Consider the following 27,951-nt stretch of genomic DNA (forward strand, 5'->3'; position numbering starts at 1 on the left):
CTATATAATCAATCAAAATACGAAGATCAAATTATATTTATCCCTTCATGTCTCACTCCCTTGTTCATCAATTTTGGCATAATGTGGAAACAGGCATAGCCATGCACTAAATGAATTCCATGGCACAAACTTTTTATCTCATAGTACCAACGTAATATGTAGGAGTGTAACTCTGGGAACTTACATCATCTCCATCCAGTTATCATCGGAAGATTGGAACATACTGATGAATCACAATGCCCTCCATTAGTTCATCTAATTTAATGAATTCGGCATATGCTATCCTATCTTCTGCCTTGCCAAAATTATACGCACAAACTTTTCTATCTTATGCTATAGAAAGTGAACAATTTCAATTGTCATTTAATGGAGATGAAATGAAATTGTATTAATATCCACTAATAACCAAAGAGATATTTAAGCAAGATAATAGCACATACCCTGAACTTCAAGTTGTCCTATAAAACATTATCAAGAACTTCTTCGTTGTCAACTTTAATTCATTGAGAAAACTCGAAGCAAACAGTTGAAAATAAAATGCGTAAGTAATATTGCAAGGACAGATCATCAAGTTTTGCACTTCTTTCAAGTGAATAGTCATAGTATGACATCATCTTACTAAATTATATGCAGGCAAATGAAGCCAATTTGTATAATAATAATGCATGTCTAAGGCTCTAGGTGAGGACGGATGAAAAAATACAACAGCAGGAATGACATTTTGAGACCTTCAAGATAAATTTCCTGCACCAACGATCAGTTAGTATTGAATATTTATAGATTAAGGTGAATCTGCATCTGCATTTAGAAAGAAATATAGTTGAAGTAACTTTTTGCTACAACAAGCAGCTCTTCCAACAGGAGATGTCTGGGCAGAATGGTTGAAAACTTATAATTGGCAGAGCACGCCATTCGTCCAAAGTCTACACAGAATCTGTCTACTGTGCGTGTTCACAAGGATTGGCCTTGGCTGATATCTTCTTAATGTTGGGAAACTTAAATTTGATGAAAAGAATCTAGCTTGATATTGAATTTTTGCAGTATCACTTTGTTGATAAATGCACGTTTCTTGGCTTCAAAATTCAGCATAGTAGCATTTCTCACCTGGCAGTATACTGAAGATTGAAAATGATTAGTAAGAAACCACTGAATGAATAGTTCCTTTCCTTCCTTCCAGAAACAAGGATTTCTCCATTCTCGGTTTCTCTGTTGGAGGAGTTTAATAAAAGGCTTTGAAATAGTAGGGCTGACTTAGCCGATCAATAGCATGGATCAGCTTTCTTCGAGGCCCAACAGCATATGCTCCCATCTCTTTGAGTGCACCCATGGTTAATTGCAATAAATGGAACTCTTCAACCTTTTCCCTCTGAAAAATGTCCACAAACTGTCCCAGACCTTGTGAAACAAGCCATCTGCTCAATCCTCCAGCTTTCTCCAGCTTTTTACTGAGAATCAATGTCCTTTTAGCTTGATCTCCAAGTCCAACTGTATTAATGTAATTAGTTGGATGGGGATCAAAATATCCAGTTTCTCTATTAGCAGTTTTGCAACCAGAAGTTCCCTCATTGATCTTCAAATGCATGCCAGCAGAGGAGATTTTCTCACTTGCTAGTACTGTTCTGTTGCTGACGGGGCTAACATTTGCACACTGTAAGGGCATCATACTGGCGGGATTGTACCCCAGACATGGTTGTTCAAGGAGTTGCTTGGAAGGATCAATAGATAGGCCCGTCATTGTACCATCATGACCTGTTGACGATCTCTGTTGAATTTTAATATGGTCCAGCAAAGTGTCACTCGGAACCTGTGGGACTGGAGAGAGATGAACAGGCTTTGCTGATGCTTGAGGGCATGCATCACTGCTTCTAACAGCCTCAGCTTCCTCACTATTGTGATGACTACTTTTTACATCAAGTGATGTGTCATCTTCAATTGGAGGTAACGGGACCCCCATTCTTTCATCTTCTGTAGGTTTCTGCTGATTCTCCAACTCCAGGTTGGTTGCACTTTCCATCATAGTCTCTCTCCTCTGGCATTTATGCTGTGCTGAACATTCAGCGGAATTCTGTTTGTTCTGAATTGTTTGTGAAATTTTTGCGTCAGGAACGTGTAGAGTCTCCTGTGGCATTGCTTTGCAATCAGCATCTAGCATTGGAACGGTTTCTCTGTCACCTGATTCTGGTACTTCTCCTTGGTCAACAGTTAGATGGGTTACTGACTTAGATATAGCTCGTGCAACTGCCTTCTGAGAAACTTTAGATTTGTTCTTTTTTCCTACAGCCATTGTTTCCCTCTGCCCTGATTTCATCTTTAATATTGCCTTTCTTATATTTCTACGAGCATTCTTGGTACTAATAGTCGACTCAATTCTGCTTCTTTTGCCTGAAACCCGACCAATGCCATTAGTAGAGGATCTGGGTACAGTTTCCTTTTGTTTTATTCTTTCCACTTCAGTTGGGGCCTGGCTAGCTATAGGAAGGGGGGGGATCAGAATAATGATCCTTTGCTTTCTCACTTCCACCCAAGGATCCCTTTCATCTTGCAATTCTGCCTCTTGCCCAGGCAGTGGAGAAGATTTCTTTCTGTTATTTGGAGGGATCTCATCTTTTTTTGCAGCTATTGCTGCAAGGTGTCTCCGCTTTGTTTTCACCATAGAAACAAGCGATAAGTGTACCAAGTAGATTATTTCAAAAGGTAATTTCTTTGAAGTTCATGCTGCACCAGGAACAAGCGTATTAACAGCTGTCAAATTTAGAAAATGAGAGAATGCAAAACCGACTCAAACAGAAGGTGCACCCATATATTTGGCAGACAAGAAAAGACAGATCATATACATTGTTAAACATATGGATCATCTGCATAAGTTGAATATTCAGGGTCTTACATGCCTTTTCCTCGCCCACAAAGTCTCAACCCCAAACTCAACAAAAGGCAAAGATCTAATGATTTTGTTTGAAAAGCGTAAGATGATATCAGATATCAGGTGGAGAAACAAAAAATGCATAACAGGAAGACAATGGGATGCCACCAGAAATGAACAGCATACAACAAAAAATTAAATAAAAATTATGAAGAGAAATGTAAACAATTATCCAAACTGAAAAAGAAGAGACTAATCAGTTAGCCATAGGAGCGAGACATCACGAACACAAGATCTTCACTTTCCACCTCAAGAATAACAAGATTTAATGCTTTGATAAGACAGAAGAAGATTCACCAACCAAGCCCACCACAGGAATGTAGCAAAGAAATAATCTTTTCTTATGGTTTTTAACACACAATGAAAGGGGCAGGATATATGCACTGCAACTCATCTAGAAAAATTGCTCAAAGAAGACAAAGCAATCCCTAATTAACAATACGCAGGGAAAAGAACTAATTCAGAATTGGTCAAAATGGAAATGATTCCTCTTGTCAGTTTCCAAGTTAAATTGCAGGAAATTTTATATCTGTCATCCCTCACCTTCTAAAGATCAACAAAACTCAACAAGACGGATTTAGCCACCAGACAACCATAAAAGCTACATTTGCAGCACCAATACAAAAGGGGAGCCATGTGTCACTCTGGATTCATGGTAATATGGATCACTGTGCAAGTTTTTATTAAATCCTGCGATGGTCAGAGCAAATAAGTCACCAAATCTTCAACCAGTGATAATCCACAGAGCAGTCAATGTTTATTAACGACCACAAAGTTCATGAAAATAGTATGAATATGCATCAACCATAAGATCCAATGAAGGAATGCATGTTGTCAGAAAGATATTGAAGTATAGATGCAGAAAACATAAGACAAAATCATGTGGAATTTCCTTATAATAACTTCTTTCCTCATAGGAGGCATACCAAAAAACTTGATTAATGAGTAGCACTATGCCTAAAATAAAAGACATCGATACTCAGAAATGGATGCCAAACACTGTTCAGGAAAGTAAAGAAAACGTTTTTGACCCTCTCCAATTACCTAAATACCTGCAACAAACTTTTTAACCAAATTGGAGGATTGGTTCCAACATGTATGGTTGTTAGAAGGAATCCAAATACAACGTAATTGCAAGGCTCTTATTTTCAATGTTCCACCAAGTTTCCGGGACGGGGAAATGCGGGAGCGGGGATACGCACAAGGGGGACGTATATAAGCAACCCCAAATTTTAGGGATTTTTCGGGGAAACAGGGGGACGTCATAGTCATAAAAATTATAAAATTATAAATTATTAAAAATTTAATATATAAAAATAAAAAAATAAAATCCCAAAAATATGTCAATAACTAAATAGAAAATCTTAATAATTATGAAATGTACATCTAAAGACTAAATATGATCATCATTACATATTAGACTATTATCATTTATGAATTATCATTTGACATTTCTGCATTGTAAATCTAAAAGTAAATTACTAAATTGAATCCATCATTTGACATTATGCAATGTTCCTTCTAAATTCATCATTTGGCATGATGCAAGGCACATCTAAATTAAATTAATAAATTCATCATTTGACAATTGAAATTATGCAATGCACATCAAATTTTCAAAAACGATAAAAAGTAAATTCATCATATGACAATGACATTGACATTATGTTGAAGTCTAAAATAGCCATAAAATACTAAACTAAAAGTAAACATAGAAAGCACTGAGCAATGAAATACTAGTAAATTTCTCAAAAAATACTAAATAATATTAATAAATACTAAGTCTTAAGTTTTAATATACTTCAAGCATTTTATTTTTGTTATTGCTTTTATTTTATTTTTTAAGTTTTAAGTTTTAATATAATACAATTTATTCATTTATTTTTAAAAAAATAAGTTTTAACAAGTTTAAAGTTTTAATATGGTTTCATTTTTTTATTTTTATTTTTATTTTTTCATATATTTAAGTTTGTATTTTTTTCAGTGTTGTTAAAAGCGCGATTAAATCGCGCTTTTTTCCCTAAGCCGATTTAATCGCGCTTTTTATGGGAAAAAAGCGCCTAAAAATTTTTTTGCCGCTTTTTTCGTAAAAAAGCTCGGGGGTCCATGGCAGCACGATTTATAATGAAAATTTGGATTTATTAATTATTATTTCATGATCTTTGTACAGGTTGGGGTCCCAGCGACTTAATGACATGGTCTACGTCTACTACAATCTTCGATTGTGGGTGAGGCAACTTGAGAGGACACCTGATGTGGATGCCATCTCATTGGATGGGATTGACACCACTGCTGCATGGAGGGTTGAGGCCGAGAGGCCTCTCATGGATTCTACTGATGATTGGTTAGTGCAGGATGAGGGGGAGGAGGAGGAGGAGGAGGAGGAGCAGGAGGAGGAGGTGACACCGCCTACCCGGGCTACCACTAGGACCAGTAGAGGACGTGGTCTACCTCCTGTAGCTCATACTTCTAGTTCTTCAGCTTCTAGAGCACATCAGACTCCATTGCCATTTCCACCAGCACAGGCACCAGCATCTACATCTAGAGGGAAAGAGAAAGCTGTGACATTTTCTCGCAAGAGGGGCAGAGGAAATCAATACGATTAGACTTTCATTTTATTGTATATGAGTCTATGGCATTATGACATGATGAGATACATTATCATATTTTTTGTTGATATTTTGAGGCTGAGCTGGGACTCAGGAGTCGGGACTTACTATTCAGGACATGATTCAATGTTATGTGTGATTTTAGCACTAGAAATGATATTAAACATCTTATATATTAGTTTTCTTATCATATTTATGTGTCAATGTATTTATTTTATGTTGTAGATGGTTTAGATATTAAAAAAATTGAAAAAAAATGAATATTTTTGTACCAAACGCTTTTTTCCGCTTTTTTCCGCTTTTTTCCCGCTTTTTCCGATTTTTCCCCTTCATTCCCAGCGCCGATTTAATCCCGCTCGCGCTTTTAACAACATTGATTTTTTTTAATTTTTTATTTTTTATAAAAATTATTAGACCAAAAAAAGGAGGGGACGCATATGCATCCCCCCAGCGTCCCCCCATCCCCCTTGCGTCCCCCCTACGTCCCCCTGTCCCCCCTGCAAAGGAGTCGCATTTCGCCGCCAAAAAAACGTCCCCCCAGAGTTTCCCCGAGTTTCCCCAAAAAGGGGACACGGGGGAAACATTTCCCCAGGAGCTTCCCCGTCCCCAAAGCGGGGGGGGGTGCATCCCCCGGGATGGGGAACGCATCCCCGTGGAACACTGCTTATTTTAGAAAGATGCAACAACCCCAAAGAGGAAGAGCAATACAATTCACAAATGTTAATTGAAGCATGCACCGGAGGTAATTACTGCATATACTTCAATAGAAATCAGAAATGATTAACAAAAAAGTTTGCTCCAGCCTTCATCTGAGAAAGGTCCTCTTCAAATATTTTTCTCCAGAAAACAAAAGTTCCACCGAAATGTTCAGTAAAAAAATATAATAAGGGTACATGACAGGTAAATTATATCAAAAACAACCTTTTCCTCCACACACTCTACTAGGAAGAGGAGCTATTAATGTGGAACAAAATCCCATCATAGGAATATGCCACTATGGCAAGATAGCTTGTGATTAAAACATCAAATAAATAACAACGAGCCAAAGAGGGCCCACAGGGCATGACACCAAAAGAGCTGAAGATGTTAGGACTGGAGTTAGGGAGGAAGTTATTGCATAAACCCATGTACTTGCACACCAAACCCAGCATCCGGATTAGCTTTTGGTGCAAGTAATACCACATAAACCACTTGTCTCATAACTATTGTTATCCATGTGAGCTTATTCACAACACACACAATTAGGACTATTAAAGTGGAACTAAATCCTATGGCAAGAATATAACACTATAACGTCATTAGAGTAAGATGGCTTGGAATTACATACATCACATAAATAAAACTACAAACCAAAGAGGCTTGAGATTCGAATCTCAACATTGACACAATTATAACTAGGGTTCAACACACACAAACCCTGACATCGCCAGATATTTGTTGTCAAATGGTTACATATATGCTAACACAAAAAGATTCTACCTAAAGATGTCCTAAAACTAGGAATCTAGGACTTTTCATTCACATGTAATTTTCCTAGTAAGAGTAAACTAATGCTAATGTTGCTATAGTAATAGAACCGATGCATAAACATAATTTGTGTTAAAAGACGTCTAGTTTTGTTCAAAGAATTTGTCCTCAAAGCTTGAATACATGACATGCCCCACTTCAGCATTAGTAAGACTGTCTTTTAGATCATTGAGACACTTTCTGCGTTTCATTGTAATTGTCCCTTTCTACAAGTGCATTGTCCTCCACTTTTCAAAGGATTGCACCCAAGGTGTGTGCAATTGCATTTATGATAGTGCTTTCATTATAAGTACATCATGTCATTCTAAGTGTAACTTGTATATATCTGAGCGACTGATGATCTAAGTCTTAAATAATTCTATAGGGTTGCCACCGTCTTCACTCTCATTGCCAAATATGTAGTCCAAGCAACTATTAGGGAATCCAAATGACAGCTTTATGGCATAAAGAGAACAGACACGCACACACACTTGGTTGTTACATATTCCTAAGTGTAATGAGTATATGCCTAATTGACTAACTAATGATCTAAGGCTTAGATGTGGATTGTCAGCCTATAGACGTTCAATGGCAAGTATGTAGTCCATGTAACCAGCAAAGAACACAAATGGAGGCTTTATGGTAGAGACCCTACTAGTTGCTTCAACTACATACTTGCCAATGAGCATCAATAGGTTGGCAACCCCACAAAGTTAGTTTACAACATTAGTTAGTCAATTGGGCATATCCTAGTTACACCTAGAATTGTATCACACACACACACACACATATAATTTTTCCAAGCAAAACCTCGTATGATACACCCTCTTCCCCGGAATATCTAGATGGAGGGTAGCTCAACTGCCAGCCACAATAGCAGCTAAACTGCATTTTTCTCATGTCTAGGAACCAATAATGGAATGTCACTCAACCCTTTTTAAAATTTCCTGAGCTTTCACAGAACTAGCAAGTGTAAGGGTTGTGCATAATGATATATAGTATAGTCTATTATGATTACAAACAACTCCAAATGTTTATGGTGAATTCTGGAATTTTAATATATCTATCTATCTATATATGCAGACACACATGCACACACATTGTCGTCCCTAGACCATTGTCCCCTAAAAAATTTAGGGGTGTGCTCTAGCCATTCTAGGGACACATCTCCCTGCCCCATTGTTCCCTCATCCCAAAAATCATTGTAACATAAATATGTGTGTGTGAAATTGAGCTAAACAACCCAAGGGGTTAGCTCAATCCATTGTCACTAATGTTTCAAGTAATTTGGTTAGTGACATGCAAACAAGTGCCTACTTCGAATCCCCATGGGTGAGGTGCACTTGTCGATCTGAAAAGCTTACTAGGGATGCCATTCACGAATGCGGGGAAGCATCTTTGGATTTCCCTATGAGATTTGTCTGGAAAAGGACCCAAAGAGTTAGGCTCAATCAATTGACACTAGTGTTGTTGGGAATTTGGCTAGTTCCATGCCAACCAATGCCTAGTTAGAATCCCCCTAGGTTAAGCGTGTTGATGTTTGTAGCTCGACCAGATACTTCTATACGGCACTAGGTGTCTAGGCATGCAAGAAGTCGCTCGCAGATCTCATTAGGACACACGTTCTCAAGTGTGAGCAAGTCGCTTTTGAAACTTAGCCTAAGTTTTGACTCAGGAAAGCACATAATTATTATGTTGGCTAAGTGAGCTAAAATAAACTTAGAAAAAGTGAAAATAATTTCTTTAATGATTATGTTTTAATCTCAGCCCTTGATCTCAAGTGAGGTGAGATATAATCTCGAATGTCAATCACTTTAGAAATTAGGGTTAGGCATTTAGTTCAATGTAAAGTTATAAAAGCAAGACTAAGGAGAGGAGAAGACACACCACACATCAACACAAAACATTGAGGCATCTCAGTGAGGAGTGTGATAGTCTAGTGTGTCAAGTCCGAGGAAATGCAAATGGAGAGCATTGGAGTTCCATATCAGCCAAGGGGATAGAGGACCAATCTAGGGCCTGATCTGTTGGATCAAATCCAAAGCATTGTGTATCTATAATCTTTCTCAGTTGAGCCATTATCCTAGAATGGAAACCCAAGTATTTTCTGAAAATTAATGAAGAACCCTTGATTGGGTAGAATCTATTTGTGTCATTGTGATTGATATTAGTTGTGTAAAATTTTCTTCTGCTAATTAAGTTAAGAATCTAGTTGTGCTTTCATTCAGTAATATGTAATCTACTAGGTCAATGAATTGTCAAGTGCCAAGTTCGCAAGAAAATTAACATGGCATCAAAGTGAGAAACTCTGAAAACTAATCTCTAAATGATGCAGAAGCCAGGGTCGTATAAGATTGTTGAGGCTAGGTTCGGCCACGATCATATGAGGTGCAATTTTTTTTAATGGGGCTGAAGGAAATCAGTCGTACGATACAATGATACGAACACGAAAGAATTGTTATGCAAGTGGGTTGAAGACAATTTTTTTTATAGAGTTTAAAAATATAAAAATATAAATATAAAAAAAGGAGGGCAATGGGGTAGGCCAACAACGATTAGTGGACCGTCAAACCCACCCAACTTGCATACAAACCACCCAGCCATCGAGGTTGCAAAGTAAACATCCGCAAACAAGAGATCAAGGTTGTGGTGGCCGACAAGCCAACCACCAAAGCCATAAACAAGAGTCTGCACGCAAGGAAAACCGTCAATCAGCAACAACATCAACAAAAAGTTGGAGGTGGGGAAGGAGACAACTCAACAACCAGAGGATCAAGCCAAAGTTTTTCAATGGTAGTGTTGCAACTATTTTTACCCATGCAATTTATTTTCATATTGTATATTCCGAAAAAACAAATAAATAAATATTGCACTTTGTAATAAAGCTTGGCATATTTTTATAAATGTTGCTTTAATTAAACTTTCAGAGAAAATCAAATTCTATTTAGTGGATATTTAGAATAAGGCCACCAGTACATATCCTTTGCACAAGTTTCAATGGCACCGATTACCTCCACTTCAATCAACAACCAAAGATAGATTGTGGGACCCTCCGCACCCAAAGTTACGTGTCAGGCGCATGTTCATTGCGGGACCCCCCCTCACAAAAGCAGCTTACCACCGCATCGCAAATCGCCTTCCGCTCAACTATTACCTTCGCTATCAATCCCGCCATTTTATCCCTTTCGCTAAATAACCCCCAAATTAACCATCGTCGTTTTCTCCGATAATTTAAATGATTTAACCATTAAATCATTAAATTAATTCCCGCCAACGTTCCAATAGTTGTTTCTCGACGCGCCAACCATTAATTTCATTAATGGCTATCCAAAATCATTTTCTAAACTAAATTATCCTCCATCAAACTTATCCTTTTCCTTCATTCTAGCAGTATTTGCAGAGGTACCCAGTGACGGAGAACTTCTGAATTTTGCAGTCGACTACATCAAGTGGCCATCAAATCACCAGACATTTGTAATTTTTTCTTCTCCTCTTAATTCAGAATGAGTAGTCAGAAGGGAAAAGCTAAAATATCTATTGAAAACCCAATGCTTCACCCGGTCCCGAATTTAGACAAATTCCCTCAAGTAGATATTGATTTTAAAATCGTAGAAACCAAATGTGAATTTGACTTGTATGAATTGCACAATTGGGCTTTTCAAAAATTTGAAGATGCTAGAGATGGATTCAACTTTTGCGAATTCATGTTACACCAATTCTTTTTCCCTCAAACCCATCAATTTCCCGAATTCGTTTCCTGGTGCGAAAATTGTTATTTGCCTAGCCAGAGAGCAATAGTAGCCCAAAATGGTGAATCCTTGTTCTCCATAACCCCAGAAACTATCTGTCAGGCTTTGCAGATTAATCCTCCAAACTCCCTTCACACTTTTTTAGTTGATTCACTAATGGAAATCTACCAGAAACTTACCTTTCAACAGCGAGCCAGTATCTTTGAGTCTTTTATGCCAGAAGGTTCTGAATTACCTCATCATAATCCACCATATATTATAGCAACATTTCCATAAATGTCCAAACAAGTAATTTCTATGGCTTGTTGTCTTTTAGGCTATCATAGTGATGAATGGGTTGATGAAGTCATCCTAGGGTTCTTGTCAGTGTTCTCATCTGGGAAAAAGCTCTCTGCTCGTTTCTGTTGATTTGTGTAGGTTGGGAGGTACTCCAAGCCCTAGGGTTTAGGATTTGGAGGGAAAAGCACCACAAGGGTCACTTGTGGGCTTGGAACCCAAGTATGAGGTTTTGCACCAAATCACCTTTTGGGCATTTCCGGGAGCACATTTTTTCATGTGATGGCATGAGACGATAGAGGGCGGAAAGGAGAATCCAACGCTTCGGGAATCGTCGAATTCTGAGTTGTAGAAGTGGAGATATGAATTTATGAAGTTATATAATGGGTTTGCCAATGTGTGTCAAGGTCGGCCTAAGGTGTTTTAGGCATGTGACAAATTGGTAGCCCCTTGTGTAACATTTTAGGAAGCCCCTCTATTGGTGTATAAATAGAGGGTGAGGTCAAGTCATTCAAGCATCCATCTTGTGCAATGCATACCTCATTTGAGCAGCTCGTTGAAGGAGGAGAGGTCTGGTTTGAGGCCGCAACAAGGGAGGTTAGGGCAGCGAGGATTGGAGGTTTGTTTCAAGGGTGAACATGGGTCCGAAGTCTACTGTGATGGAGGCCAAGTATGCTAGGTGCTAGGCCGAGGTCTTAAGGGTTGGAAACAAGTCTATTTGGGGCACTATTTAGGGACTAGGAGCTATCATATTGCTGGCCGAAAGCTACAAAACTACTTTGTGCTAGGCCGCAGGCCATAGCACCACACTAAGGTGTGTGTAAGGTGGTTTAAGGGTTGATATATGCCCAAGACAACAGTGTGATAGAGGAGGGGTCTCCTAAGGGTGTGCTGCAGTTTTCTAGAGGGTTGTTCAAGGACTGTTGGAGGAGTTTAGGGATGCAATAGTGTGCCCTAATGCCCTAACCAGAACAGTGAAGAACATCAATATAACAAGCAGATTTGGAGCAACGTTTGGAGGTGCATTGGGTCAAAGAAGTTGACCAGAATTGGATTAGATTTGGAGCAGCTTGTAGGAGCCAATTTGGAGGCATGATTGGGTGATTGTGAGCCTTCATCGGTGCAGATCTTGCAGTGTAGTATTGGGCATCATTGGGTCTGTTGGAAGGTAGTGTGTTGATAGCCCAAAGTAGCCCTAGAAGAGTTATCTTGAAGTGACGAAGACGAGCTGAATGTTGGGTGAAGTTTGGTGCCGAAGTGTAGCACCTTGATGGACAAAGGTGTCCGCTAGCCTAGCAGTTTGGAGCTCGGGAATTAGGGCTAACCAGAAAGCAGATTGGATCAGCTCGTGTACATGCTACAGAAGTGACTTGCAGCAGTGTTAGGTGGCAGCGCTCCTCGAGTCTCGATGTGTTGTCCTTTGAAGGAATAAGGGGCAGCTAGTGAGTAGTACGGGAGCAAATGACCAATAGGACAAGATACGACATAGAAGCTGCAGCGAAGTTTGTCATTGTATCTTGTATACCATAGACTGTTGTATTATTCAGATTGGTTTAATACAACAAAGACTGGGGTTGCACATATTCTACAATTTGTTAAAAAATGTGTATATTTGTGCATGTGTGATTTACTGCTTTATATTTCCGCTGTGCAAAGTAGTTTATGGTTGAGATTCTTGGTTTGGTAGCATCAGTGATTTTAAGACTCTAACCTAGACCCAAGGTCGTGGAAATTCAACATGGTATCAGAGCGTGTCTGAGCTACTTTGGAAGTAAGTAAATTAGAGTTGTGCGCAGCGAAGTACAGCATGAGAGGGAGTTGGTCACATTGTAAGTGAAGGGCTCACTACAATGTCGAAGTTGCAGGCAAGTCTCTGGTATGAGGACAAGTTGGAGGGGTTGTCCAACTATAGTCATTGGATGGAAAGGATCAAATTGGTCTTGCAGGTCAACAGGATCTGGGAGTTTGCCGAGAAAGGGATTAAGAAGCCAACCGACCCTAAGGAGCTAGAAATATATGAATATTTGGATGCGAGGGGGCGAGATTGATCATCCTAGATGGTGTGAATGATGCCCTAATACCTCATTTTTTCGGGAAGAACAATGCACATAAGATGTGAATGGCTCTTCAAAATTTGTTACAGAATAAGAACGAGAATCAGGTATTGGTATTGGAGGATAAGTTGAAGTCCACCAAGATGATAAAGGATGAAAGCGTGACCTCGTATCTGATGAGATTGTCTCAGGTCAAAGATGAGCTTGATGCCATCGGTGTGTCTATCTCAAAAGGAGATATGGTAAGGATCGCCTTGAAAGGGTTCACCGAGGAATGGAAGCCCTTCATCAAAGGGATCATCGCCAGGGAGAAGCTTCCAGACTGGGATAGGTTGTGGGATGACTTCATTTAGGAAGAGTTGCGAGACGAGGATCTTCATTCAAAGAAGAAGCCTTTTGATGATGACGTGGCACTTGCAGCACAAATGAAGGGTAAGCAAAAGGACTTGAATAAAGTCAAGTGTTTCAACTATGGCGAGATGGGTCATTATTCGTCAAGATGTCCAATGAAGAAGGGAGATGATGAGAAGAGGAAAGGAAAGAAAGTGACCGGTGTTGCCACTTCAGCTGAGATAAATGATCTCACCAAGAGATTGGAGGAGGAATTTGCTATGATCTCTCATTTCTCACAAGGTACTGTTGATGAGGATGGATGGTACGTGGACAGTGGTGCGTCGAAGCATATGACTCACAAGAGGTTTTTGAGACTAGTTGAATGGGGCTCGTAGTTGCACATGGTGTTGGGCAACAAGAGTCAGTTGGAGATTTGAGGATCAGGAGTTGTGCCATTCAGGATGGTGGCAGGACATGTGATGCGGGTCTGTGATGTAATGTTTGTACCAGGATTCAAATATAGTGTGATTTCCATCTCGATGATCCAGAGGAAGGGGTTTGAGGTCTTGTTCCAAGATGGGAAGGCAAGACTCAGGCCCAGAGGCTCTAAGTCTGATGGGATTGTACTTGGAGTTAGAGAGCATGGTCTCTACAGGTTGACAGACAAGCTTGTGGATCATGGAAAGAAGTAGGTGGAGCAGGTGCAGGTTCCAAAGAATCAAGAGCAGGTACAGTTGCAGATGCATGCTTCAGAGGAGCATGTATAGGTTCCCGAAAAGAAGGTATATTTTCAAGAGAAGAAATTCTAGGTTCCAGAGACTCAAAGGGAATCGAGTTCGAAAGGGAGCTTGTAGGCTCAGAGGGAGACTTTGCAGCCTAAGAAGAGCACGTGGTCAGTGGGTAGCAAGGGTGCTCCTACAACTACTAAGAAGGAATCATGGAGAGATTGGAAAGCGATACAGGAGAAGAAGAAGAAGCAAGATGCTTCCAATGACAACGACACTTTTGAGAAGGGCATAGTTCACCGTACAGGGACTATTGCAATTGTGAGTGCTAGGAGTTGGGCAAGTGTTGCGAGCAGTGATGATGATGACGAGATACTTCCTAGTCTTGAAAGTACCTCCCTCGCTAAGAGGGAGTGTTGATTTGTGTAGCTTGGGAGGTACTCCAAGCCCTAGGGTTCAGGATTTGGAGGGCAAAGCACCACAAGGGTCACTTGTGGGCTTGGAACCCAAGTATGGGGTTTTGCACCAAATCATGTTTTGGGCATTTCTGGGAGCACATTTCTACATGTGATGGCATGAGACGATAGAGGGCGGAAAGGAGAATCCAACGCTTTGAGAATCATCGAATTCTGAGTTGTAGAAGTGGAGATATGAATTTTTGAAGTTATATAATGGGTTTGCCAATGTGTGTCAAGGTCAACCTAAGGTGTTTTAGGCATGTGACAAGCTGGCAGCCCCTTGTGTGACGTTTTAGGAAGCCCCTCTATTGGTGTATAAATAGAGGGTGAGGTCAAGTCATTGAAGCATCCATGTTGTGCAATGCATACCTCATTTGAGTAGCTTGTTGAAGGAGAAGAGGTTTGATTTGAGGCCATAGCAAGGGAGGCTAGGGCAACGAGGATTGGAGGTATGTTTCAAGTGTGAACAGGGGTCCGAAGTTTTTTGTGACAGAGGTCGAGTATGCTGGGTGCTAGGCCGAGGTCTTAAGGGTTGGAAACAAGTCTGTTTGGGGCACTGTTTAGGGACTAGGAGTTATCATATTGATAGCCGAAAGCTACAAGATTACTGTGTGCTAGGCGTAGGCCATAGCACCACAATAGCACCACAATAAGGTGTGCGTAGGGTGGTTTAAGTGTTGATATATGCCCAAGACATTAGCGTGATAGAGGAGGGGTCTCCTAAGGGTGTGTCACAGTTTTCTAGAGGGTTGTTCAAGGACTGTTGGAGGAGTTTAGGGTTGCAGTAGTGTGCCCTAATGTCCTAACCATAACAGTGAAGAACAACAGTATAACAAGCAAATTTGGAGCAACGTTTGGAGGTGCGTTGGGTCAAAGAAGTTGACCAGAATTGGATCAGATTTGGAGAAGCTTGTGGGAACCAATTTGGCGGCGTGATTATTGGGGCCCAACATAAGCAACTCATTTTCGAGTTGATGGGCTCTAATTTCATTTTTAATTCCAAAAACTTTAGTGAGTTGTTTCATTGCTTCATTAGGGGTATCAAGTTCTGCGATATGAAATCTAAGGTCTGGAGAAATAGACATCCCTATCAACCCACGTGCTTGATCTTGCCTATTTTCCCATTTGGCTGCGTTATCTTCATCTTTAGGTTTAGTTTCTTGGCCTGAGGCTATTCTGTAAAGACCTTTACTTCTTAGTAAATCCACAATGTAGGACCACCATTGGAAGTAGTTGATGCTTTCAAGAATAACTTGGCATGGACTTTCCATTGTAACAGAAATTGAAGCTGTAGATGCCGAAACTAAGTGTTCCAATGGAAAGATCTCAAAAAATTAGGTTGATTAAAAAAAACGGCTCTCAAAACGACTTCTGGATGAAGAAGTTATGGCTTTTTGAAGAAAAATTGTTGAAGATGCCGATGAAGTGCGTGAATGTGCGGAAGTGAATGATAATGTTATATTTAAAAAAATCCCCCCCCCCCTTCCAAACTTAATCTAATTAGCTCACTTTAAAAAAGATTTTATTTGACCCAATTTTATAAATAAGTGAAAGTCACTTTTACAATGGTACTTTATAAGCTACTCACTAAATTGTAACTTAAATAAAAGATAAAGAGACTTTAGAATTATAAGTGACTCACTTTTTATAATGGGTGAACACTTTTATATAAAGTAACTTTAAAACATAAGTTACATGTTCTTTTTGAAAAAGTAACTCAACAAAAAAAAAGACTTGAACCCAAGACCTCTATTCTCCTAAAGTAACTTTGGACCAAGTGAACTAGTTTAAAAGTTTAGTAATTTTTGGAAAAGAGGAAGGGTTTTTTTTTTTTAGTCGCTGAAGCTTTGGGATGCGTGCTTACTTGAAAAATCTCTTTCTCCCTACAAAACAATAAAACCACAACCCAACACGGACATGCAAAAAAAACCAAACCTTATGACTTGAAGTTAGCTTTCACCAAAATCTAAATATTTTCCTCAATGTTTCTGATTTTCGGAGATCACACTTAGGCACGCGGAAAAGAGCATATGCATGAGAAAAATCCTTCCTTTTTGTTTCTGATTTGCCCAGATCGCACAGAGTCGCAGGGCAAAGAGCATACACAGAAATGAAAGGTATAGATCCGGTAATAAAAAACAGAGAGCTAAATAAACCGAAATAAACAGAGAGATGAATAACTAAAACTGCAAATAAAGACTGTATACCTCCAAATCTTAAAAATGACGTAGCTAGGGCTACCGAAAACCTTTTCGCGTCAAAAGAAAGGTGTTCCTCACTAGAACAGATGCTCCTAACACAATAAGGCAGTCCTCTCGGCCCGAAAGTGGTCAGAAACAGAAGATCTAAGAAACAATAGTCAGATGCAGTTGTATCGACTTCCGATTTGGATCACCAACAGATGCGGCCCTCAAATAGCTCTGATACCATGTAGGAATTTACAGGTTAAGTTCCTCAGATAGAACACCAAAGGGCACACCTCACAAACAGATCACAGATCAATACACCAGTATTCTTGACGTAGTTAAAACCCTCAAAGAGGGAAACAGTCCACGGCCTAAGCCAACATGGCCACTTCAGGCAATTTATTAATAGAAGAAAGAAAATTTACATAAGCTTCTCTCATGAACGGTCACCCTGTAAATGACCCTCCATTCTCTTTAAATAGAGATCATGGACCAATCGGGTGTTAAACCACGGATCAAGTGTCGGTAATACCAAAGAGAGAATGAACCGTCGGATCATTTCATGTCTAGAACATATTGTGATCGTCGGATTGTAAGTTACAAAAGTACATAGTAAAGAAACACACTTTACCTAACTCTACACTAGACCAAGTTATACTTAGCTATTTCCTATGTGTCAAAATATCCTAACATCTCAAGAAATTATTAAAAACAGAAATGCAAACATTCAAGCATTATGCAAACAATTAAAATTTCCAACAACGGAGCATCCTCAAGCTCTGGAATTTGGGTAGTTAGAAAAGGAAAAAGAAAATGTGTTGAGTATGATTGTTGAGCAAAATATTCAGATCCAGAAAATGGAGTCAGACATGGAAAAACCTCTGAAAGAGAAAGAACAGCAAATCAGTGCAGGAACTTCAACAGTGGAGCCAAGATCAACCAGCCAGGATTCAACAAAACAATTATCTTAAGTAATGGCTAACTTGTCATTAAGAAATGTGGAGATTGAAAAGTTAAAGGCATCGCTGCAGAAAGCAGAAGAAAACTAAATAAAGTCAGATAATGCATAAATTTCTGAATTGCAGAAAAATTCGAAGCTTATGAAGTAGATTGAAAAGTTTCAAGATGAATCAATTAGTGCCCAGAATTTATCAGAAGCCAAGGAACAAATCTGGATAGATATTAATTTTGTTGTTTCAGATTTTTGGACCTCTATTGAAATTATTTTTGAACAGGAATAGCTAGTGAATAAAGCAAAGGCAACCATTGAAGAAATCAAAGAGGAACTGGATCACAGGCCTGGTGAAGCAACCAAAATTATTAAAGTTTTAAACTCAAAAACCAGAGAAGAATTAGAAGGGATGGAAATTGAAGATAGAATAGATGCAGTTCTTGAGGTGAGAAAGGTGCTAACCAAAAGAAATTTGATGCTGCAACTAGAAAACAAATGTGAAAACCTAAATAGTCAAATCAGAAAGTTTCAAAAGAAGTTTTTTGTTCTTCAACAGAAAGGGCTCCCATCATTAAGGGATTCTCACAGTCAACTAATGGAGCAAGAGAACTATCAAAAAATGTTATATGATATAGTAGCCGATAAATCAATGTTTGCTGAAGTAAAAGGAATTCTCAGCGATCCAAGTTTGTTACAATACTTAGCAAATGATTTATTTATTTTACATGAAATTCATCACCTTATTGTTACCAAGCCAACTTTCAAAAAGTATACCGAGGTAGATGAGGCTTATAGGATGGTAACAAATTTTTCATGTCCAGATGATAATCAATGGGATAAGTTCCTTAAACTTATCGAGTAATCAAAAAGCATATTTGGAGGCAGGATTTGGGCAAAGAACAGGAGCAGAATCAGCTGAGCCAGATTTAAAGCCAGCAGTTGGAAATAAGATTCTTGAATAGTGTGAAAAATCCATTAAATCAGTTTCATAATTTCTATTTTTGAGTTGCATTAATTAGAGTTATCCTAATCATTTTGGATAAAACTTTATTTTTCATGTCAAAATTGTAATTGATTAAATATTTTGAGAAAGCTGTATATATACTTTGTAATCCAAAGCAAGAAGGGTTGATACTTTGATAGAACCAACAGATTCTATTGTAATTTTGGAATTTTTGAAGATAATCAAAGGCTTTTGGCTTTAGTTTTTAGCAACATTTGTGTTCATGTGAGTTTTACTTGTGTAATCATTTATGTTATTCTTCATGTGTTTGAGGTAATCATTTATGTTATTCTTCATTTTCCTTCGAGTTTTGATCTCCCTAATAGCTCCTGCAAAGTTATTATCATTACTAAGATTAGCTAATTATTCTTCATGTGTTTGAGGTAATCATTTATGTTATTCTTCATTTTCCTTCAAGTTTTGATCTCCCTAATAGCTCCTGCAAAGTTATTATCATTACTGAGATTAGCTAATTAAACAGTTTGTTTAAATTAGTACCTCTGCATCATAAAACTATTGCCTTTTGTCATCTCTCAAATATATAAATGTTAACTATAGAAATATTTCTATACGCCTCTGCTTTATTTGATAATACAAATATTCAAGAAGGATATTACTTATCAGATATATTCCTTTTCATCTATCACAAGCATTTAAAGATTGTATGTTGTTATCATTGGAATCAGCACTTTGAGAAATCTTTGGAATCTCTGGATAACATACATGTAAATGGTTTGAGTCATCAATCATCCATTTAAAATAAATCCTCATTTAGATGCTTTGGCACAGTTCTCGAACCTAGAACTATCTACATAGTACAAAGAAACAATAGGGAACGCAGGCTCAACCCACAGACAGGTAAAGGAAGTGTCGACGAGTGTAAGCAACAAGCCAATAGGGTCGAGCAAGAAAGTTTGCAAGCACGGGGGTTGTTGGGCCGTAGCGTCACTAGGGGCTAAAGTGGCCACAGCGGAGGTGGCTAGCAGGTGGCCTAAGATAGGTGTTGGAAATTGTAACTAGTTTCAGTCTTCATAATTGTCATATGTTTTATGTCATAACTCTTATGTATTGATCAAAAGAAGAAAGAAAAATTGACTTATTAAAGCATGAGTTTCATGCTTTGGTCATTGGTCAATAGGTCAAAGCACCCATTGTGTGCTCTAGGATTTTTGTATTGAGTCAAAGTCAAAGTCATGATGTAATAGACCCATTGGGGCTCATGTAACAAGAAAAAAAAATTATTTTATGTAAAGAAGTGTCTAGAATCCACCAAAGATTAGGTCGGCTAGCCCTTCAAGTCGGCCTAGAGGAGACCCTTCCAGCCCACAAGAAGCCTATATAAAGGAAGGAATTTGACCTCCATTAGACATACATTGGAGTACATTCATCTGATCTAATCTGAGGCAAGAAAGAAGGTGCGAGGGTCTTATAAGCAGCCATCGAAGAAGGAAGAAAGAAGATCTCATGTTTTTCTGAAGTGATATGTGAAGTTCTGTGGAGACTAGGGTTTCCACAGGTTCGAATCTTGTAGAAGCTAGCAGCAGACCTTGTTGGAGGAGCAGATCTCTTGGTTGGGTGGCTGGCTTGGTCTTGGTGTGTTGGTCTTGGGTCAATGGTCTTAGAAGTCTCATTTGAAGTTGATAAGAAGAGAATTTCTTGCGGGTTTTCCCCTATTGGAGGGGTTTTGCCCTGGCATGATGCCTACATCTTGTGTTCTTGTGATCTCTGTTTGTTTGGAATTTATTTGATGATAAAATAATACACACATAATAAAAAGAGCATAATCACAAATAATTGTCATGTATGGAAAACATAAATTAATAAGCTACCCTAACCAGTTTTCCAACATGGTATCAGAGCTTAGGGCATTGGCATAAGGGCAGTTGGGAGGTCACAATAGTGGTAGAGGACTTCAAAATAAGTGAAAGAAGGTGAAGCTAGTTCCATAGGATCGAGCTCCTAGAAGAAACTCTAAATATATTTTTGGGTCTATTTCCTTGTGACTAGGCCGCGGGCCTGAGCAAGGAGGAAAGAGGGCCTTGAAGCACTACTTTGAAGGAGTGAGAGGCTAGGTAAGTAGACTATACAAGGCCAAGATCATTAGAAGGAAGAGCAAAGTTCTACACTCAAAATTTAAGGTCTGAAAATTGTCCTTAAGACCTGAACATTCAACGTTTTGTGCATGAACTCTGTGTCACCTCAGAGAGCCGAAATTCAGAGTTCTGAGCACCATTACAGAGTGACCAAACCTAGGTTTGTAATGTCTCTTTTGTGGACTTGAAACAGTCCTAAAATCCAGCAAGGAAGTTCAATAGTATAAGAACCAAGTCTGGGTTGTTTGAAAGTGTTTTAGGTCTATTTTGGAAGGCTTGTTATCAAGACTACAATCACCATACTTGAAGGAGTTGAGACTCCTATGGAAGGATGAAGAACCTGAGCATATACATATATGTTGTCCAAGCCTTATCAGTGAAATATAAGCCGACCTTTGAGAGGACTATTCAAGTAATTATCCAATAGAAATATGTATCAGCTATTGACAAAGCCTAGAGCAATCGGACTAGTCTGCAAACAAAAGCTACAATTGTCCTATTAAAGACAGTCAAGAAGATCCCTGTAGGAAAGGGACCAACCCTATTAGTGAAGAAAGAAGATAGTGTAAGCCTATCATAATGAGAGGAAAAGTCTATTTGAGTCTTGTAGCGGCTCCTACATTGTGCCCTAACCTGAAATTGAGAAGGACCAGTGGAATAATCTTCTTGTATGACCTTTTGAAGATCCATTGAGATTGACAACATAAGAAGATCTTTGTACATAGCCTATCGTTGAGATAGATTATTATCTCTCTCAAGGAAAGAAGCAGTCTACAACAGTAAGAAGAGTGTGTCGACCTAGCATATTGAAAGCTTCTTACATCAACTTGTGGAAGAAGCCTAGAAAATCTTATCAAGTCAATGATTCGCGATGAAAATGGGAAGCCCTAACCAGTGGGCAAGATACCTATAATAGCACTTATTCAAGAGTGGTAAAAGAGCAGAAAAACAGTCTCTTGGAAGGATAATCTTGCTTGGTATTATAAAAGATCATTGGAAGTCAAAATTTTGGCTTTGGCATCTTCAAACCAATAGGAAAATTGTAGTAGCTATGGAAGTGAAACTACCTTGGACAATGTAATCAAGGAGAAGGCCTTGCAACAGCTTCAAGCAATCTTGATATGTAGTCATGAGGTATGTGCATTTGCATAGTTGAATAAAAGGTTTGTTTTTTATTGTGTTGGGATTTTCTATGTATGTCTTGATCATAGGGTTTGTAGACTTCATCATTGAAATCTAGGGATTACAAAACCCTAGATGATGCTTGAAGTAGAAAACCCTTGTCAAGTGAGAAAACCCTAACCCTAATTTGATAGAAACCCTAGCTCTTGACTTCTAGGGTTTGTAGTCTTCATCTTGATGAAGGTCATTAATTTTTGTAAAAACCCTTGTTGGTACTTAGAAACCCTAGTCAAGAGAGAAACCCTAACTGTAATATGTTTGTTCCCTCATAGAAACCCTAACATTTGGTTTTTAGGGTTTGTAGGTAGTCTAGGGCAAATGGTAAATCCTAGTAAGGGTAGAATTGGATTTGAGACTCAAACCCTAGGATTGATGTTTCAAAAGGAAATATCAAGAGATTTAGGGTTTGGATCTAAAAACCCTAGGAATTCTCCCTCTAAGATTTCATGGAAACCCTAGAGTGATAAATATGTCCTCATGCACTTGTACTTGTATATTTTGCTTGGTTGTACTTGCTATTAAAGATTGCAGGTAAAGGCAAGATGAGGAGGAGGAAGAAGCAAAGCAACTATTGTGCTTGATGATGCCTCAGAAATAATGAGCATGATGAATGGAGGGAATGGTAACTTGGTAATCAAGTTGAATCCTTGGGCACTCTGATAAAGATAGACTCATATGAAGTTGAGCCATGAGAATGTTGATGTTTTGTTGAAGACTCTCATGGTGAGGGAAGTCTAATATCTATTATTGGTTATCTTGTTAACAGGTTCTTTGTGCTACCTAGAATGTTGCAAGTATACATAATGACAATATGGAAAAAGTCAAAGTCGGGATTAATTCGGCAAGGGTCCAAAAGTTGAAAAACTCGTTAAAGTCGGGAGTTTTTTGAAAAAATTGGCAAAATTAAAAAAAAAAAACACAAAAGTATTCATTTTATTTTTATTTTTTTTAACATCTAGAGTCGAAGTCATAGTTTAGAGGTGTTTTCAGTGTTTTACTACAATGGCATTCTTTACATGTGAATTCGATCACTAAAAGCATGTTACACTCTTGCAGTCTGCATTCTAAGTGCATTTTATCACCAATGTTTTTCAACATTATCCACAAAAAATATGATCATAACAGTGTTGATTCTTGGGAATGTTCTTCAGCTATTTACACTTCCTTGCTTGCTAGTTTGAATACTCCTTGTCCTCTTGCTCTTATGTCTCACAATCATGCTCGTCGAGGTAGGTATGCACTTCTTTTTCATAGTCTTCTTAGTTTCCTATAGCAGCCTTCTAACAACTTAGCCTCTGGCTAATGTCTCTTCTCTAGTTTTTTTTGCACATCTTATATAGATCCCTATTGTTTTGCAGACATAACATCTTGCAAGAGCAAACCAATAATAGTCGTATATGTTTCAACATTCAACAGAATATAGCAACTAAGCAATTAATTTTCTCAGTAACACCAACCAACTATAATGCTCGAAATTAAGATTCAACAACAAAACAAATTGCACACCACAACATTATCATCAAATTTCTAGGGCTATGTTTGAAAGATTCCACTCTCTTCCTTAAGATTAAACAGCAGAAAATTATATCATTTTCGCCTTTGCAGCCTCTTTCTCTACAGCCTGGGAGGGAGGCCGACTTTTTGGGTCGATCTCGATTTATAACGATTAAATCGCGATTTTTTCCTTTCTGAAAAAGTTGCCAAAAAGTCGGGGATTAAATCGTTTAGTTTAAAAAATCGCATTTTTAGGATTAAATCGCGATTTTTTGCAGACTTTTTCCACACTGCATAATGATAGTTGAGGCAACTTCAATTGTGCAGATGATGAGGGAAATCTCAACATCTGGTAACCAACATCTATGAAAATCAAGATGTGTTCATCTTGGGATTTGGAAGGTAGCAATATGAAGATAACCTGAAGGTCTAGAAGGGAGATCACTTTCGTGAGGAAGCTATGAGCAGCTTGAAGATTGGGAAGGTTCAATAGAAAGCCTTCATTGATAAAGACGAGATGAAAGTGATGTGGAAGATAGATGACCTGGAATCTATCGTGAGAAGATGGCTCCATGATCCGTGATACCAGAAGAATGCTTCGAGATGTGGAGGAAAGAGGGAGCCATGCAAGCTATGAAAGACAAGTAAGAGGACTTGTGGTTGTGACTTCTCTAAGGAAGTTGGAATCTCCTCTAGGTTTGAGAGGGAGTAAAAGGAGTCTCTTTGAATAGGAGTAGGATCTATTCTCTGATTTCAAAGCGAATAGGGTTGTCTTCCCTGATTGAGAGGGAGTATGGTTGGACACAGGTTCTCCCTGTGTCATGTACGAGACCAAGACTAACAGCCGTAAGTCTAGTGCATGCATCATGGATAGGGAGAATGATGACATGTTTGGTTGTCCTTGTGTCAGGTACTTTGATAGATTAAGACTGATGTCCTAGGTCAAGTACATGGACATGGATAAGGAGAATGTTGGATGGGATAAGCATCTTGGACAGACATTCTTGAAGTCATGTAATGTGATGGATTAGGATGGAAATCCTAAGTCACATGGACTTGGATAAGAATGGTTGGATGGTAAGATTACTCTGATATCCTAGGTGGAGTATGTACCAGTGTTGCGAACATCTCGATAACATCCCAATTTTATCTTGAAATCATGATTTTTTGGCCTAGCCGATGTTTGCCAATTTTTACCAATATTTTGATGGTATCTTGATTTTGTCGATGTTTTGCCGATTTTTACCGATATTTTTCTGATTTTTATGATTTTTTGGTTTTCTGGGCCCTTGCCGATTTTATCCCGATGCCGATGTTAGCAACATTGGTATGTACCATGATGAGGCGGTATGGTATCCCATGTAATGCCTCCCAACATTTTGCTATGATCTTGTGAGAGATAGTGTTGAAAACTGTAACTAGGTTCAATCTTCATAATGAAATGTAATTGTGATTTTATGTAAAGAGATGTAAAGAAGAAAAATAAAACTATTGTACTGCATCATGGATTTCATGAGCAAGAGATTTTATTTTAGTAAAGGCTCTCATTGAGAGCCCTTAGGGATATCGTCATCTAGTCATAAAAGTCTAAAAGAGTCATTATCATGTAATGAATACATATACACATTGTAAAGAGTCATACTCGTCTATGTAAAGTCATCCTCCAAGACCTTGTCACTAGCCCTCATCAAGTCGGCCTACAATGAAGGGAGAATCCTAGAAGATGAAGTCGACCTACAACGAAGGGAGAATCCTAGAAGATGAAGTCGGCCTATTCCAGAGATCATGTCGACCTAAAGGACATGGACAAACAAGTATATATAACAGTGCTCGACCTCATTTGAAGGCAAGATATTCGATGAACCAAGTCTTCAATAAGAAGTGTGCAATACATCTTAGAAGAAGCCTTCTATCCAACGAAGAATGAAGGAAAGGTTAGTGAAGGAGAGAAGCATCATTAAGGATTGTTTTGGGCATAGTACATTCTCCCACGTGCGAAGGTTGCAGGTTCGAAGTTGGCAAGAAGAGGCCGAAGATTGCAGTCATACTTAGGTACACTTGTTTGGGTGGAGAACTTCGTTGAAGAAGCTGAGTAAGATAGAGAAAGAGTCTCTCTCTTTTGAAGATACTATTCAAGGAACAAACCTGATCTAGGGTTTCTGCTATCAAGAAAAGAGTTGCAAAACAACGAGGAGAGGCCGAAATTCTGAAAGAAGCCTAGATGAGTAAGAGGAAGAGCAGCGTTGAAGAGGAGGCTAGTGACTTGGTCTTGGGAGGTGTTGACCAATGGAGTGGTACCTGATGATTAAATGAAAGACTCCATGCCCAAGGATGACCCAGAGGACACTTGTACCATCAGATATCATCAGTCAACAGAGTTTTTTAACTCTACTTCTATCTTCTCATCATCTTTCTTCTACCCAGATTCCACACCCTACATGGAATTGTAATAAGTGATACTAGTAATGATGAGTTTTTTAGTCTGTAACAGGCCTAGGATGTTAGGACTCGATCAGCAAATGACTACACCTTGGAGTGTTTTTATTATCTGGTTAATTATCCCTTCTTTTTCAGAGGCGGATAATTTCCTAGGTTTTTTCACTCACGTTTTACCCCAAAGCCGGGGTGACGGTTTGAAGGTCGAGCCCCTAACACATATTAGTGCCTAGAATCGATGTATATTACCATACTAGATCACACAAAAAATTTCATGGAATTTGGTTAGGTCTAGGTAGTCATTTTTTAATTTTTTAGATTTTCCGCACTGCAAAAATTGCTAATAAAATTGTATTTGTAATGTAATAAGTGATGTCTAGATAAGTTGTATAGGTATGAGTAATGAAATTTGCACCTCTCACCCTCAACTTTCTACTATGACACACTTTGATGGGTTAAAAATGTGTTTTGAACCCTCAAAACCCACTTTTCCTAGATTTAGTGGGAAATCTGACATTTAATTAAGCCAAAAATTATATAAATAAAGAAAAATAAATATCAACACATGCTAAAAGTTGTGAAAATAAGGTGGAAATTATGGGAGAGTTAAAGTGAAGTCCTAAGGTGATGTGGACTCCTAAAATCAAGGGAAGGACATGTGCTCAAATAAAACCGAATTTCTGGCATTAAAGGAGAAAGCTGCTTACTTGGAAATTCGAATTTGTTAAGTTAATGAACATTTGGGAGGATTTGGGAAAATATTTGGAGATTTTTGTGGGAAATTGTCCCCACGTGGGTTACCACCCATATACACTTGTCATTCTATCATAAAATTCGAATTTGGCAAATAAGGGAAGAAGAAAATGATGTCCACTTGCCAGAATTCGTTTTTTACACTTGGCATTGGAGCTCCATTCAACAAATTCGAATTTCTCTTTGGGATTGTCACCTCATGCCACTTGTTTAATCACTTCTACATTGGGATTGGCTCAAATACCATTTGTCATTGTCATTCTTCATTGGGATTCGCTCCCAACTCTATATAATAGAGCCATGGGCTCTCATACTGTATCATGTAATAAGCTATTGGGCTTGAGGAAACTCTGTCATTTTGTACTTGCATATTTTCTTAATATAATCAAGACTTTGGAGCTATCTGGTTGGTGTTCTTTTGGCGTTATGAAGTGATGACCTTTCATACTATTGCTATTGTGTTTAATTTCTTTCGCATGTTGAATTAATATTAGTTTATGCTTATCATCTTACTTGGATTGATGTGTGCAAGCTATCTTGCACATATCATTGATTTAGAGTAGTATTCTAGGGATAAGTTTGCCAATTCATTTTAGGAGGAATGTTTGATTTATCTTGTTCATTATATTGCTCTAATCTTGTGCAAACTAATACGAGTTCTAATGTGTAGGAAAGAATTTTTGTATTGTGTGTAGGAATCCATCTGGAAGTGGGATAAATCTCAATTACATCAACTCACTCTTAGAGTCACAGCGATCCAAGACTCAACCATTTTTTCAGCCATTTTTTCGCTCTAAGTTTCCATCCGACAAAGAGCAAAAGGGAGTTTTCTTAGTCTATAGCTACTTGATCATCCATTTAAAATTCAAAATACTTCTTTGGTTCTAGTTCTTTCAAAGTTATATCTCCTATTCAAGAGTCATTTCTAAAGCTAGGCAAGTATGGGGGTTCACTCTCATTACTTGAGCTAGTACTTTGTAAATTAAATTCTAAGTTTAGTTTTGGTTTCTTTTTCCTAATTTCACACTAACAATTGGTATTTTTTTTTGTTTTGCAGCCCATAGGCTTGAGCATTGGGCAACAAGGAGCTTCAGGAGAAGCTTTGGAAAACTACTCACTCATGTGTATGCAGGACCCCCTCACGCTATCCAAACACTGATTTCTAGGGATGCCATACGCACTTGGGAGAGATTTGCAAACTCATCTAGGTCATGGGCCTTTG

At 38.5% G+C, this 27,951-nt stretch overlaps 1 protein-coding gene across 2 annotated transcripts in view; it reads right to left on the reverse strand.

Moving 5' to 3' along the window:
- Positions 1-526: 526 nt before the first annotated feature.
- The window catches only part of LOC149225253 (Sterile alpha motif (SAM) domain-containing protein), a 162,953-nt gene continuing 135,528 nt past the window's right edge, over positions 527-27,951 (reverse strand). Inside the window, exons 2-3 of one of the 2 annotated variants that reach the window (XM_089377018.1) lie at positions 3,464-3,610; positions 527-2,715 (exon numbers count right to left, since the gene is read on the reverse strand). In XM_089377018.1, the coding sequence (XP_089233144.1) occupies positions 1,220-2,653 (1,434 nt within the window). In that variant the 5' untranslated portion in view covers positions 2,654-2,715; positions 3,464-3,610 and the 3' untranslated portion in view covers positions 527-1,219. The remainder of the gene's footprint in view (positions 2,716-3,463; positions 3,611-27,951) is intronic. The other variant, XM_089377019.1, reaches the window with a different exon arrangement.

This window comes from Pinus tabuliformis, chromosome J (genome assembly GCF_031772625.1).
Source record: "Pinus tabuliformis cultivar Carrire ecotype Pingquan chromosome J, CPIR1, whole genome shotgun sequence".
Lineage (NCBI taxonomy): Eukaryota > Viridiplantae > Streptophyta > Pinopsida > Pinales > Pinaceae > Pinus > Pinus tabuliformis.